Below are 14,506 nucleotides of genomic sequence, written 5' to 3'. Positions count from 1 at the left end.
GAGAGGTGGGGTACACCTCCAAATTGTCTATGGGTGGGAATGGTTGTTTGTCTATATGTGCCCTGTGATTGGCTGACCACCAGTCCAGGGTGTACCCCGCCTCTTGCCTCAAGACTGGGATAGGCTCCAGCCCCCCCTCATGAGGATAAGAAGTAGAAAATGAATGAACCTTGGAAACAGTAACCGGCGGTCAGCATCGTGCCAGTACTCAGCGGTTGCCTCCAGTTCTTGGCTGACTAACACAGCTACTACACAAGTCTCGAAAATGTTAACACAAAACACGTTTTTGTAGTTTTACACATTTAAAGCAATTCCAATTGCAAATAAATGCCGAATGAAAGGGATTACCTTCATTGAAGATATGAGACAAAGACACAATAGCGTTTCTGGCCGGCTACCAAAACACTATTGGCAACTTTCATGGGCTTCATTTTGGCTCGTGGCTTGAGTCGAGAAACACTATTGAATCCAATAAATAACTCACGGCAAAACATGAAGGTCTGAATGGGTCTCACAGTATGGATGACACTAACCAAGGTTCCACTTTACTCGTTTTTTTTTTTTTTTACCTTTGACTGCCAGTGTTCTTGTCTGGGATCAATGTAAATGTCAGCAAAGCATCTTGTAAATCAACAAATGTATTGGAAGGGATGCAACACTATGAGAAAAAAAATTAACCTGGAAAAATGTAAAAAAATATGTGAAACCACTGCATACAAAACCAAGTTGGAGAGTTTTCCAACTGCATTATTCCAGCAAACTGAAAACCTCAAGGGTCAATTGGGATTTCATTGTATTGTTAGTTCGATTCCCTTAGTGTATGCGCACTGTATTCACATTTCTTGGGTGATTTTAAGCATTCAAGAAACAGACTTCAAGTTCAACCAAGAGATTTATATTTTATTAAAACTATCGTTAGTGCACAGCACTGAAATAATCTGTGTACAGAAGAGCAGCACATTTCTCTGCAAAATAACTGTCAAGATTTTTTCTACAGTTCACAAGTCAAAAAAAAAAAGTTAGAGGTACAGAAAACGTACACAATCTATGCTCAAGAAATGACGCTCAACACAAACAGGCATGAAATCCGCGCTGCTCCTGGCCTCGTCTCAGCAACAAGGTGGGCTGCTCGATACTTCGGAGGTATTTTTGGCTTAAATAAATACTAGAGCTGTGCAAAGTCTCCAGTGCTACTCCAATCACAGCGCTCGTAACAGTCATCAATTACCTTGAACAAAAATCTAATACTGGCTCTCCACAGAAAACGCCTACAGAGCATGCAAGCGAGCCTGCGTATTGCACGTAGCTTACACCGTGTGCTGCAAAGCGTCACACCGAGCACAACAGGTCCCTTCAAATTAAAACATGCCTTTTCGTTCGGTGTAACGCTGCCTCGTACCAAGAAGGAGATCTTATCATCCTACAGTAATGAGTAACTCTGTAAGTGCATCATCTCTCAAAGCATGGTGCACAAGCATAATGCATGCCGACCTGGTAAGCCCCGTTGGGAATGTTAGACTTTGGTTCCAGCGAGGCGGCGTTGGGGGCATGCAGGGTATTGGTGTGGCCTAGATAGGAGGCGGGCCTGTGGTTTGGCGCTACGGCTGGCTGTGTAGCTCGCTGCGGGTACTGCATGCCGGGCCGGTGCAGGTACTGAGCCACGGTGGCTGCCTGGCCTGAACTACGGTACACCGACTGACCCGGCTGTTGCGGCTGGCACTTCTGTTTGTTGGCCTCTTTGACGTCGCTGTCGTGTGCGCTGAACAAAACAAGGACAAAGAGTGTAACGTTGACTTCTTAAAGCATTCTGCGAGATGACAATGGCGACACACTAAATATGGTCCTAGCAGCAGATATTTATCATAAAAGCATAGAGTACACGTTCATACGTTCAATATGTCATCTAAAATCCAAGATACCCACATGAGGAGTTTCTCAGCACATGGGACCAAGCTGTCCCATGTATAACCTGTGAGGCACTGCAGTCGGGGGGGCCATGTCGGGGACAAGTGCAGGATGAGGCGGGAGGCGGAAACGCATGCAGCAGCAACCAGAGAGGGTGCAAAACACAAAAACACATGATCTGGGGAAGAATACAAATTATTAGATTAAAAAAAAAATCATGTTAATAAATACAGTGCAATAAAGTGCATATCAGGGCTCTACATTAAAAACCGAAATGACTTGCCCATGGGGAATCCTTAAGGTGAGAACTACTTGCCCGAACTTGCCCCATGTAAAATGAAAAGACTGATATGTAATTTTTTGTGGCATCACATGAGAATCTCAAAGATGAAATGAGAGTACTACCATACTACCTTACACATGGTAGTCGTAGTAAGCAGTGATATTTATAAGTTGTGCACCACAATGAAACATTATTGAATAGACACATTTGTGTACTAGTAAAGTGTTTTTAATCCAGAAAAAAAGCTCAATGGTCAAACAATAATTTGTGAAGCAAAGGTGAGAAAAATACACAGAGAAATGGAAGCGCTAGATTTTGTAGCTTGTGCAAAATCAGCACTTGGTATTGGATCTAATGGGTGGTGTTTCATTGTGACCACTTCAAATTGTCACAGCAATGTGATTCACTCACCTGTGCCATCATTTGATTTGCTAACCGCTAATAAAATACTTGTTTAGGAGGCACTGCTTCATCACTTTTTGCTGTTTCCTTCAGAATTAGACGACGTTGGCAGCGCCGCCATGACGGATGTTTTCGTAGTCAAACGATCACTGATTGGTTGATCGCGAACAACGGGTGCGAAAAACACGGACTGTGGATTACGGACCTCGGTCTAAATAAACGATTCTGATTGGTCCATTTCAAGATTTGCAAGGATTGCTTTGCAAATTACCACCGGAATTACGCAGTCCGTGTTTTACCAACACCCAACAAGAACCGCTTTAAAAAAAACTCTTGGCAGTATGGCATGCTAAAGTGCACTTGCCCGACGGGAATATTAATGATTGGATTTACTTGCCCCAATTTTGTTTTAACTTGCCCCGGGCCATCGGTACAACGTTATTGTCGAGCCCTGCATATCATATTTAATTTAAGTAAATTTTTCCACAATTTCTTTGTTATTATGCAACAAATGGGAAACATGTCAAAGCGGACAAAGATCAACTTTGTGTCCAGAGGAAAAAAAAAACAGCCCGATTCCACTGCTTGATAATTAGTGCGTTAAATTTTCCAATGCAGTAGATACCCACAAGAGGGTTACGTACAGGGACTACTTTTTTTTCTCTTTACAGCATATGAACTTGTATTGTGTTGGGGAGAACCCATTCATTGTGTTGCGTGTCCTGCTACGGGACTGTGGAGCTGACAATCAATCTCCTCCGTTTTACATAAAAGTTCCATCGCTAGCAGCGTGACTATGGAGTTTGCAGATTCTATCCCTGACAATGTTCTGCACCAAGCTAAAATTCAACTCAACTTCTTATTATTATCCCTCAGATTGTGTATTACATGTCATTTTGCCATTTTAAAACGACTAATTTAGGCAAAAAAGATGCTTAATTATGCAACCATAAAACTGCAAGATTTATGAATGAATATATTTTAAAAAACATAATTGTGTGAAGCCATGAAATTCCAAGCAACAAGGCATTACTGTAATTTAAGGATACCTTTAATATAGAATAGATCTATATCCATCTACCGCTTATCGTCATCAGGGTTGCCTCACTTTCAGAACCGCGGAGCTCCTTCAATAATCACTTTTTCCCAAGTAAGAGTAAAGTAAAAGTGCATATCCTTACATAACTGTAATTTACCTTGTAAGGAAACCTCCAGAAAGTAATCAGCATATTTAGCCATGTAGAGTTTAGTCTTCTCCAAACAGGTCATCGGCCAGCCGTCGTGGAGATCTCCCTCATGGACTGCAATAGAGAGGTAGTAGTCTATGAAATGGGCCGCTGTGGGAAGGTACAAGTTCCACTGGAAGGATTCCAGTAGGAATAGCTCCATATGGAGTAAAGCTTGCTTGGTCAAGACCAGGTTCATGGAGCTCATGCAGCCCAGGCTGTTTAGGGTCTCCAGCTTGGGTACCCTGTCCTCCCTTTCCTCAAATTTACCTGTAGGAAGAGATCAGTGCGTTACGATGAATGAAAACGTGGGTCTCCGTCACCGAATGTAGGCTGTGTCTCATTTCCAACACACTTGAGCGTGAAATTGAGACACAGCCTCAGTCTCACACTTACTGGCCAAAAGAAGACAAGAAAGCGAGACCATGTGAAGCTGCTGCACCGTGACGTCATAGCGGTCCATAAAGAGGTCCAGCAGGTAGACGGCCAGGTGTCTGGCTGCAGGACACAACCGGAAGTGGTTGCTGACAATGGCGATGAGGTCTGCAAAGTATCGCCTCAGGTTGAGCTGGGGAGACTGGCCTTTGAAGGTGGGCAGCTTGAGCTCCTGCTTGACGACATAATGCGGTTTTGAGAATACGCAGCTTCCACGCTGTAAATCCACACTAGCCTCATTCTGTCATACAGCTATGCACACTCATGCCATATGAAAACGTACGGAATCCTAACGGTCTCTTGGCGCTCCATAACACGACCGTGATAATACCAGGGCTTAAAAAGTTTGCGCTGTTGCTGCTGTTGTATTTTTGTTACATTTTCCAAATATTTCAACTGTCTTCTTCAACAATATTTGTAAATTGTAATCAATGTTTGGACTTTATTCCCATATTACAACTTTTTTCCAAAAACAACTTTTTCTTTAATACTTCAAATGTATGCTATTCAACTTTTTTCACATTACAATACTTCACAACTATTTGAACTTTCTTTTTGTATATTTTCTTCTACTATAACTTTATTCTAATATGACATATTTTTGTTCTGTTTATTTCTCATATTATAACTTTTAAAAATTACGTTTTTTTTCTTTAATATTTCACCTTCATGCTACTAAAATGGCACTCTTTCCTCATAATATGATATTATTCTTATAAAATCAAATTTTCTCCTCAGATTTTCCACTTTATTCTTGTACAATTATAGCCGATTCGGTTAGTTGTGCCCCCACAGGTCACACTTTGGACATCTCTAATATTTAATAAAGCGGACCATCTCAACAGCTCCATGTTATTCAGGATTAAGATCCTAGCCAAATTCCAAGGTCATTTGAGGAAACCTGACAACAATGAGAGATCTGACCCTGGGAACAAATATTTGTTTAAATTGGATAGCACATTCCAGAGATGTTTTGTTGACCGTTACAAAGCTCAGGGCTTGTCAACAATGTGTGGACATTAATCAGAACATCCTTTGAAACACACTCATCATGATCATAAACGAAAAAAGGAGCTTGATTGATGGCTCCTTCTAGGAATTCAACAAGTATGACCACTCACTTTGTAACGCAGCGCCTGGTAAATATCTGCAGCCAGTTGTCCTTTCCACCATTGGTCCTCTAGCTCCATTTAACACAGGGGCTTTGGAAACCTCTGTAAAGCCAAGCGTAAAATGTGCTAAGAGTCATTCACGGTGGGGTTAAAACACACTTCGTGGGGAAACGACGCCTCTGCTTGTGGAACAAAAAAACTTTATGGCGTGCCAGGCAATAGCCGTGACTGTTCACGCTAGCAGCAACGGCGGCTCATTCATTTGCTCATTCATTTGTGTAAAAGTATGAAATAGGGAGTGGTTGAAAAGCTAACTCACCTAGTGAGCACATGTAGAGAATGTAGCGGCTCGTTTCGCCGGAGTAAACTCCAATTTATACTCGGCGGACATGCTCGTTCGCTGCGCTCGTTGTTGTAATCAGTCAGTGACGCTTCGTGACTTTGCACGAGCACAGCAAACACAGCTGTGGTCTTCGCGGCCACCGGAAATACCGACATCAAGGTGAGACCACATCAATAACATTGGGAAACGCGTCTGACTATACTCAAATGTGAGTCAAAATGTCTAAAATATTACATTGCTACTGTGAAAGTACTTTTACGTCATTTTGACCCCCCAAAATACATTTAAGGCTTGCACATGTTTGATTTGATTTTACCAAAATCTGTTTAACTTTTTCGATTTTACTCAATTTCAGTTTGTCATTGAAAGCAGCACGATGTCGGGTACTACCAGCTCAGCCAATGAAAAGTCAGGAAGGGATGTTATCATTCAATCACTGGCTAGCATTGACAACTCCTAGCAATAATGATGTATTATACACCGGAAGTGTGTGACAGTTGGAGTTATTGCAACTTGGAAGTCAACAGAAATATTTTGTCATTGCTTTAAAAAACAGATGTTTCATTAATATTCATCACAGAGAACTGGAGCATAATAAAAAAAATGTTTTGTAGTGACTGGCAACTTGGCTCAAGGCCAGCCAGTGTAAGTCACACAAGCTAACTTTCTTCTCACCTTTCATGCTAACACTTCAATTTCGTTCAAGTGAATTTCTCAATTTTACGTCTGTTTCTTCCCCTGCAGCTGATTTAGAGATTATAGATTATAGATATACAGGCTCCAATTTCACTCATTTTAATACTGACAAAGGGAACAGAAACAATACTGCCCTGAGGGACATTGTTGTCTCTCGGGTGGTCATTTGAGAGGGGGGGGGGGGGTTCTACTTTAGCAAGTTGTTACCTTATGAAACCATTACTGTTATAGAACTTTTTTTCTTATTTTCTCAAGTAGCACTGAAAATTAATTCACAGTTGTTGCTAGTTAGCGTAACTGGGTAGTAAGTACGGGTATGCCTTCATGGGAGAAAAGGTTTTGTCAAATAATCCCGAGAGCTGGTGTGTTATTTCTTGTTTTGTTAGCATAAAGGAAAACAGATATGTAAATGGAAATAGGCATTTTTTAGGAGGAGCACGATGTCATTAGCTACACAACACAAACGCTACAATCCAGTGCAGTGGATTCCCGCATACTCGCCATTGAGCATTCACAACACTTCCATTTTTCTCTCACTGTTTTCATGCATAAAACTAAATCAGTAATATTATTTTACAGCTTCACTCTGTCACAGTATTTCACAAATATATTAATAAATCGTTTCGCGGGGGTGCTGGAGCCTATCCCGGTTGTCTTCTGGCGAGAGGCGGGGTACACCCTGGACTGGTGGCCAGCCAATCACAGGGCACATATAGACAAACAACCATTCACACTCACATTCATACCTATGGACAATTTGGAGTCGCTAATTAACCTAGCATGTTTTTGGAATGTGGGAGGAAACCAGAGTACCCGGAGAAAAGCCACCCATGCACGGGGAGAACATGCAAACTCCACACAGAGATGGCCGAGAGTGGAATTGAACTCGAGTCTCCTAGCTGTGAGGCCTGCGCACAAACCACTTTCCGCCGTGCAGCCCATAAAATAAAATAAAATTGGAATTTTTTACAAATTTGGTTGTGGGAACGTTATAATATTATGTGACTAATATTACAAAACAACAAAATGTTTAAATATTTGGAACAATAAAAAAGCAGCAAAAATGGGCAAAAAAGACCAAAGAGCAAAGTGACCAAAGTAATATGATTTTTCACCTATATCACTAAGCGTCATATTGATTTATTTCGAACTTGCTTAACATAACTACAATAATTAGCATTTTATGGTTACACTTTCACAATTCTACACAGTATACTTGGAAAGTCTGCTAAATATTACATTAATCCGCGAATAGTATATTTTGTGTGCGCCAAAGAGAGTTGTGGGATAGGATTGTGGTTGTTATATTGCCGATAAATTATAAATTGATAACATTCCGCGTTAATTAGCTTCCATCCAGTCGGTGGCATCAGGCTAAAGGCTAAAGGCTAAAGGCTAAGGGGGCTCAGACTGAGGCTGTAATCCCCGGATGAAAGCATCATGGCTGCCACTCGCTGAGCTGTCAAGCTCTCCACAAAAGAAAAGGTAAAAACCGAGATAATTATATTAATAACGACTGCTTTGATTTACGTGTGCACATTGTGGTCGCTTTGTGTACAGCATTACGGCAACGCGGAGTTAAAATGTGGATGTATCGTAACTTTGTCGTTACGCTCCGTATTCCTCAAGTTATTTCGGCTGTGTTAGCGATTGGTGCGTCACGTTATTTCACATCAACAAAACGCTACAACTCCAAACATTTCCAACGTTAGCTCGACAGTAGAGCCGCAGAACGGGTGTTCATGTGAAGTGAAACCGTGTTAGGTCTTTTACTGGAGGGTATTTTGTCGTCACTCGCCAATTCCCTAAGCGTCTGCCGCTTACAGTCTCGTCACTTTGTTGTGGTTAAGTTAAACTACAATGGCCGCCCCACTCTACGATGAGGCTGCTTGGACTAGACAACTTTGGCGACTTGTGTTGCTTAAAAAATGCGTGCATTTGCGGTTTTTTTTACACATTTAATTGCGCCGTACTGTATCAACTGTATATAGTGGTCAAGTAGAATTCATATTCATTCAAAGTAGGTCTGCGTAACTGCATTGTCCTGCAACTTGTCTTGTAGGAGTTCCGTCTTTTTGCCGTCCGAGAAATGATTATACATCCACGCAGAGCGAGTTGAACTACAGCCAGCAACAGGTGGGCATGGAGCAGAAATATGGGGTGCCTGAATGTCTAGACACCCCCTCTTTGTTGTATGACACTTATGTCTCAACAACAATTTATTGTCCGGCTAAAAAATATTGATTTTTCATACCTCAGCAGCAACTATCAAATGTTGTGTGAATCTCCACCATTCCACCTAACTTTATTGTGTGTTTTGAACCCAGACAGTGCAGCAGATGTTATCTGCACGGACAGGGTTAAATATGCCAGTGATATAAGTGACAAAGATGTTATGGCATCACTTTCACGCTTCTGCGTAAGCGGGCCCGGCTGGCGCTGAACCCTAACATGCATGTACAAAAACTTCTAACTTTGTGTAAAAGGCAACACAGAATACAGATATCTGATTTGTCAGTTGATAACAGAAGTAAAACACACTCAAAATGATTCCAAAATAAAACGGCGCTTGGTGCGACTGGCGACATCTGTGTTTGTAATAAAGACATGGCATTTAAATCATGCACATACCTGTCAGCATTTGCAATGTAAAAATGATACAATAAAGTGACGTGTTCTGAGAAAATGAGGGAAATTATGTCCTTCCACAAGAATTTCCACCAGCCTCCCCTTCCCATCACGCCTGCTGTGGTGCAACCGCACTTTACTGCCGACCAAACCTGTTTTTGTATTCACCTTTAAATTACTATGAAGATCACGCATGCCTGGATTTTGTTGGTCACTCATGCTAGGTAGACGGCAACATCAATAACAGCAGTACATAACATAAAACCTGTTCTCTTCCTCTCTCCACACGCTCACAGCATTTTATTCATATGATGTCAGGTTCTGTGCGATTCCAAGATTACCAATAAATTTGGTTTTTATTCATCCAATTCTGCGATTCTGTTCTCTGAAACTTTTATTGGGTTATTTGGAGCTAAGGAGAGTAAGTAGTGTATGTAAACGTAACAACAACACTGGTCACAAAGTGTCAGTAATGCAACTGGAATGTTTGTTGAGACACACAAGCACCAGACTAATCACGGTGAGGTCTAAACTGTGATAAATGTGACACAATGCAATATTTCCTTGAAATGTAATAGATTTTGTGTGCGTTTTCAGAAAACTCAAAACAAATGGATTTGATGGATGTTCGCCCGGCTACCCCTGCGTCAAATAAAAAGAGGTGTGCACGCAAGAGGAATAGAGTTTGGCGCAAAAGGTTCCGCCGCAAGAAGCGTGCACCTCAGATCCCAACTATGCAACGTGAAGCTCAAAACGGACCAAAGAAGATACCGGAGAAATGTGAGCAAAGCACAGAGTGGCCTTCGTCCAAGAAGCCCGCCCTCGAGGCGCCGCAGAGTGAATGCTGGACAAACAATAGTATAAATGCACTCAGGTTTACGTGCACACAATGCAAGAGCAACTTGGAATACGTTCCCAAAGACTTAGTAAGGCACTTTGAGGAAAACCACAGAGGGAGCCCTCCTGTTTTTTCTTGTCACATGTGCTCTTTTAACACACACAAGTTCTCCTACCTTCAGGTTCATCTGTTAAGCCACAAGGACACCTTTTCTAGCTGCAGCATTTGTAACGACAACGTGAAACGCACGTGGTCCGAGCTGTGCACACACCTCACCACGCGTCACTGCCAAAATGGCAAATATTCATGCGAACTGTGTCACAGATTCACCACCGGTGACGTGACCGGATTTTTAGAGCATCTGTGCGTCCAGCATTTTGGCCTTCAAAGAGTCAACGAGATCGATCTGCACAAGAAGGACAACATTCAGTTAGGGTCCATAACGACGAATCAAACTTTATGTTGTCCACACTGCAACTATGAAGCATCTCAGAAGTGGAAGCTCGCTAAGCACGTTAATGCAAATCACCGCCAGAATGGCAACCAGCGAAAGGAGGGAGTCCGTTCCGTAGCAAGAAAATCCAAGGACCCGCAAACGAAGCAGAGGTTGACAAGGAGCGCCGTGAGGGACATGTGCTGGTTAAGACAGGACTGCCTTTCTCTGCCAGGGAGAGACTTTTTGGATAAATACTGCCATTTGTCTGACCCCCAAAACACACTAGAGGAGACCCAGCAATTTTTAATGAAATCTGTCGCCGGAGACAAGGGTGACCAGAAGTGGACCAAGGCTCTGAAATCGGTTCTGTCTAATGTCCCCCAAGACATTAGCATCCATTCCAAATCAGAGAATGGCATCATGTCAGACTCGGCCGACCTCACGGTCCTCACGGTGCAGAACAAGATAACAGTGGCCCAGAACGGTGCCACCTATGCCAAAAGACTGAAGATGATGGAGGAAACGGAAAAAGAATGCCATTTCCCCGAAGGCGCTGCTGCTGCTGCTGCTGCTGCTGCTGGTCAAAATGGAGGTCAAGTCATTGTGAATGATGATCCACGTTGCCTGCAGGGTGAAACCAAACTAAGTGAAGACGCATTAATTTTGACCCACAGTGACCCACCCAAGTGCATCCAGATTCTGGAAAACCGAGAGAATCAGGAATTAAAGGCCGACTTGGATAAACATAAACAACCCCATGTGGAGGGAAATGGTACACCCGATGAGCCGCTGATCGTAAAGGAGAGCCAAGACGAGAAATGCGTTGATAAAGAGAGACCAAAAAACAAGAGAAGGAAAAGGAAGTCCAAATCTAAGAAGAAGACGACGAAAGGAACCTCAGGATTAGCCTTAAAGATCGTGTTGAAGAAGAATCCTGTAAAAGGGAGGCAGTGGGTGTCACAAAGCCCATCGGACGCCAGTCCAATGGAGGACCAGCACACCAAACCGGTTCAGGACGCAACACAGAACACCAGTGAAGCCATCACCTCAGCACGTGCCCCAACAGGGACCGGGCGGCCTCCACTTTGTGCTGCTAAGGATTCCTTCTTGCCGCATGTAGGGAAGTGGGATGACGCAAAGGAATCGCTACACATCTCCGAAGCACATCTTGACAAGATCGGGCCGTCAAATCCAACAGCCACTTCTGTAGAGGCGTGTCCCGACGGCTCGCAGCACCCCCCCTCAAGTGGCGTCCCGGACAGCCGTGTGTCAGCCGATGATGGAGCCACTCACGGCCGCTACAGCATGTCTCCCCCTCCTTCACAACCGACGATTACGCAACAGGGTAAGCTTGCAAATGATAGTTTCTATAGAGCAGGGGTGTGCAAAGTGCGGCCCGAGGGGCATTCTAAAAATAGCATTTGACAAGGAAAATAAAAAAAACTGCAGCAAAAATGGAAAAAGCTGCAGCAATTTGACAACAACAAAGCTATTTTTGTAGCATAGACTTTAAATATGAAAAAGTGTTTTTGAAGTCTTAATATAAGAAATATAAGACCAAGTTAAAGTCATAGAAGAACATTTACAAAATACCAAAGTGGCCTTTACAGCCTTTCATTTTCCACGATGTGGCCTTGGGTGGAAAATGTTTGGACACAGAGATACATATAGTATAAAGTTATTTCTTTATTACTTATTGTTTAACTTTCTGTTTCTAAATGAGTGTTTCCAAATGTAATCTCTCAGGTATGATAAACCCCGGAGAAGTAAGGCTCGCCGACCATGTTAGAGAAGTGCCTCCAGACTCCTGCCCGAACCTCCTCAGCAATGCAGACCCTCCAATGGAGAAAGCCATCCAACGGGACCCGTGGCCAGGCTACGGATGCAGCCGCCCCGTCCCAAAAAACCTGGAAAGGACCCTGAAGTTGATAGCCATAAGCCCCTCTCAGCTGATAAGACGCCCGGTGAGAGACCAGCCCGTTGTGGTGCTCAATCACCCGGATGCTGACATCCCCGAGGTGGCCAAGATCATGGAGGTGGTCAACCGGTACAAAGGAGAGGTGCGGAAAGTCATCCTGTCTCGTAGCACCCTAAACGCTCTCTCTGTGACAAATGACCCCGGAGACCACCCAACTCAACTCCGACCACCGTGGCACGGGGAGAACTTCATCCAGGAGAGATTTACTCTCAAACTGCGATTGAGGAGACTCGGCAGGAAGAAGTACGAGGTGCTGGATCCAATTTCTCCCGGCAGGGACGTGGCAAAGAAATTCAGTTGCTGGTTTTGCGGCAGGATCTTTGAGAAGCAAGAGGTGTGGATGGTCCATCGGCAGCGACACTTGATGGACTGGAAAACACCAAACTGTGAAAACGTTTAATCACGTCACGCACACTGGAAAACAAAGGAACGACTTTGCAATACAATGGATGACAATCAATCAGCCTCTCACGTCTTAATTAACCGTGGTCTCGCAGCCTGGACATTCTCAGGGTAACCTTTTACCTTTTGTCTCGCCCAGTTGGAGTAGCGTCATCTCTCTCTTGTGGATGGATTCATTTGTGATGTCACGAGAACGTGATATTTCATGGAGTTCTTGGTGTTTGCTTATTTAAATACACTGTCACCTTTTTAGAAAACACTGTTCATGTTTATAAATTGCCACACAATCAGAGTCCATGTACGGGTAAGGCTACACAATGTGGTATGTAAAATATTTATGTTTTTGGAATGGGATGCTGAGACCCACATATTACTCAGATATACCAAAATCCTGTATTGTGTAAATATATATATATAAAAACAAAACAAAAAAGACAATAAGCTGTTTTATTCAACATTTATTTATGGCTCTTGTGTATAGACTTTCTATGCATGTATATGCATTTTTTTGGGCCAATGAAATATTGTAAATATTGTGTCAATTCCAAATCATGTGCTAAGCTTGTATTATTGCAATATTTTCATGCGTGTATTTAACAGGAGCAGATATTCCTAAAAATACGCTACATTTTTTCTAGCTAAAGCGGTGTTTTGTGATGTCTACGAATGGGGAAAACATCTCTTTTTGGAAATCTGGCCTAGACTGGACGTGGTGGTTTTTTTTTTTTTTAAAGAGTTTACTTTGGTTTGACTTGAAATCGATCATGTAGTTTCTTACTTGCACTATAAAAAGGAATTTCTATTTCCTTTACCTCACCGCATCAGTCCCAAGATGACGACAATCTCAACTGGTTTCCTGTGGCGAAACATTTCCTAAAGCGGCCATGAGCTCTCAGTATTGACAGCAGGAACTGGTGTGTGTGTGTGTGTGTGTGTGTGTGTGTGTGTGTGTGTTTGTCATTTAAAGACCACTTCTGTAAATATTAATGCTCCTACAAATTAGACAAACGTTTGTACAAAGAACTGTAGCGGTACTGTAACATATATCTGAAATTTTCCATAAAGTGCCTTCAATTTTCTTTCGTTATGCAATCAATCTGCATGAGCATTATTTTTTGATCACAGAATAAATGCAATTGTGTGTTTCTGTTAACATAATTAAAGACGTGAACTTCAAAGCTGACATTTGTTTTATTGAAAGAAAAATTGGGAGAAGCCAACATTTGCTGAGGTTCAACTAAGGCTTGATGGGAAAACGCAGCCTGGCAGCATCCTTGGTGTTGCTCTTGCTGTCAATCAAGACCAGAGCGTTGGTCTGGTGGGTCTCGATGATGTGAGGGACGCTGTGGAAATACTACAAGGGAATAATTAGTTACTCATCTAAATCATGACCTGTCAGTGCACTCAAGACTAGCTTCAAGTCGTAGGTCTTGCCTGAGAAATATACAAACATGTACTAATACATGTGTAGAACTGGTTTCTGCAGACCTAAACCCGTTCTTCCTCTGGGCTCTGGGGTCCTCTGGCTTTCTCTGGTGGACGGACGCAGCATTGAAGCGCCATCCATCCATTTTCTTGTCCTCCAATATGGCCGCCACATTGCCATTTTGTGATATAGATAGATATACATGTGCGGCTATGTCTCATTTTCTATGTACAAATCTATTTTTTCCTAAATTTAGTGGTTGCAACTCGTATGCCGGAATTTACGGTATGTTTTCTTCAGTACTGACTGTTCTGATATTTGTAAATGTTGCATGAAACACTCATTAAAAAAAATGATACAATAATCCCTCGTTTATTGCGGTGAATTGGTTCTGAA

The 14,506-nt window shown here is 42.6% G+C and overlaps 3 protein-coding genes across 7 annotated transcripts in view; 1 reads left to right on the top strand and 2 right to left on the bottom strand.

Annotated features, from left to right (window-relative positions):
• Positions 1–890: 890 nt before the first annotated feature.
• On the bottom strand, positions 891–5,847 carry ccnj (cyclin J). Of its 2 annotated transcripts, none has more exons than XM_058062627.1 (6): positions 5,683–5,847; positions 5,373–5,465; positions 4,213–4,426; positions 3,787–4,086; positions 1,924–2,083; positions 891–1,759 (listed from the first exon to the last, which is right to left on the bottom strand). In XM_058062627.1, exons 2-6 carry the CDS (start codon positions 5,439–5,441, stop codon positions 1,450–1,452), a joined length of 1,053 nt encoding a protein of 350 aa, XP_057918610.1. In that variant the 5' UTR covers positions 5,442–5,465; positions 5,683–5,847; the 3' UTR covers positions 891–1,449. The 2 variants fall into 2 exon arrangements, with proteins under 2 accessions (XP_057918610.1, XP_057918619.1); XM_058062636.1 differs by having other exon boundaries at positions 4,213–4,423; positions 5,683–5,845.
• A 1,923-nt stretch (positions 5,848–7,770) lies between these two features.
• Positions 7,771–13,876, top strand: LOC131112072 (zinc finger protein 518A). 2 transcript variants are annotated; one of them, XM_058064149.1, is made up of 4 exons: positions 7,796–7,887; positions 8,465–8,538; positions 9,628–11,649; positions 12,051–13,876. In XM_058064149.1, exons 3-4 carry the CDS (start codon positions 9,642–9,644, stop codon positions 12,680–12,682), a joined length of 2,640 nt encoding a protein of 879 aa, XP_057920132.1. In that variant the 5' UTR covers positions 7,796–7,887; positions 8,465–8,538; positions 9,628–9,641; the 3' UTR covers positions 12,683–13,876. The 2 variants fall into 2 exon arrangements, with proteins under 2 accessions (XP_057920133.1, XP_057920132.1); XM_058064150.1 differs by lacking the exon at positions 8,465–8,538 and having other exon boundaries at positions 7,771–7,887.
• blnk (B cell linker) overlaps positions 13,869–14,506 on the bottom strand; it is a 29,850-nt gene continuing 29,212 nt past the window's right edge. For all 3 annotated transcript variants that reach the window (XM_058064152.1, XM_058064154.1, XM_058064153.1), the window contains one exon: positions 13,869–14,038. In XM_058064152.1, the coding sequence (XP_057920135.1) occupies positions 13,922–14,038 (117 nt within the window). In that variant the 3' untranslated portion in view covers positions 13,869–13,921. The remainder of the gene's footprint in view (positions 14,039–14,506) is intronic.

This window comes from Doryrhamphus excisus, chromosome 2 (assembly GCF_030265055.1).
Source record: "Doryrhamphus excisus isolate RoL2022-K1 chromosome 2, RoL_Dexc_1.0, whole genome shotgun sequence".
In the NCBI taxonomy this organism is placed as follows: domain Eukaryota; kingdom Metazoa; phylum Chordata; class Actinopteri; order Syngnathiformes; family Syngnathidae; genus Doryrhamphus; species Doryrhamphus excisus.
Note: the sequence above shows the minus strand (reverse complement) of the source record. Positions and strands in the feature narration are given on the sequence as shown.

Excerpts from the sequence above, each read along its gene's own strand:
- ccnj (XM_058062627.1), bottom strand. The coding sequence starts at position 5,441 with ATGGAGCTAGAGGACCAATGGTGGAAAGGACAACTGGCTGCAGATATT. Across the intron at positions 4,427-5,372 it reads ACCAGGCGCTGCGTTACAAA|CAGGAGCTCAAGCTGCCCAC; the intron begins GTGAGTGGTCAT and ends TATGTCGTCAAG. Across the intron at positions 1,760-1,923 it reads TGTGCTGAGAAACTCCTCAT|CGCACACGACAGCGACGTCA; the intron begins GTGGGTATCTTG and ends TGTTTTGTTCAG.
- LOC131112072 (XM_058064150.1), top strand. The coding sequence starts at position 9,642 with ATGGATTTGATGGATGTTCGCCCGGCTACCCCTGCGTCAAATAAAAAG. Across the intron at positions 11,650-12,050 it reads ACCGACGATTACGCAACAGG|GTATGATAAACCCCGGAGAA; the intron begins GTAAGCTTGCAA and ends GTAATCTCTCAG.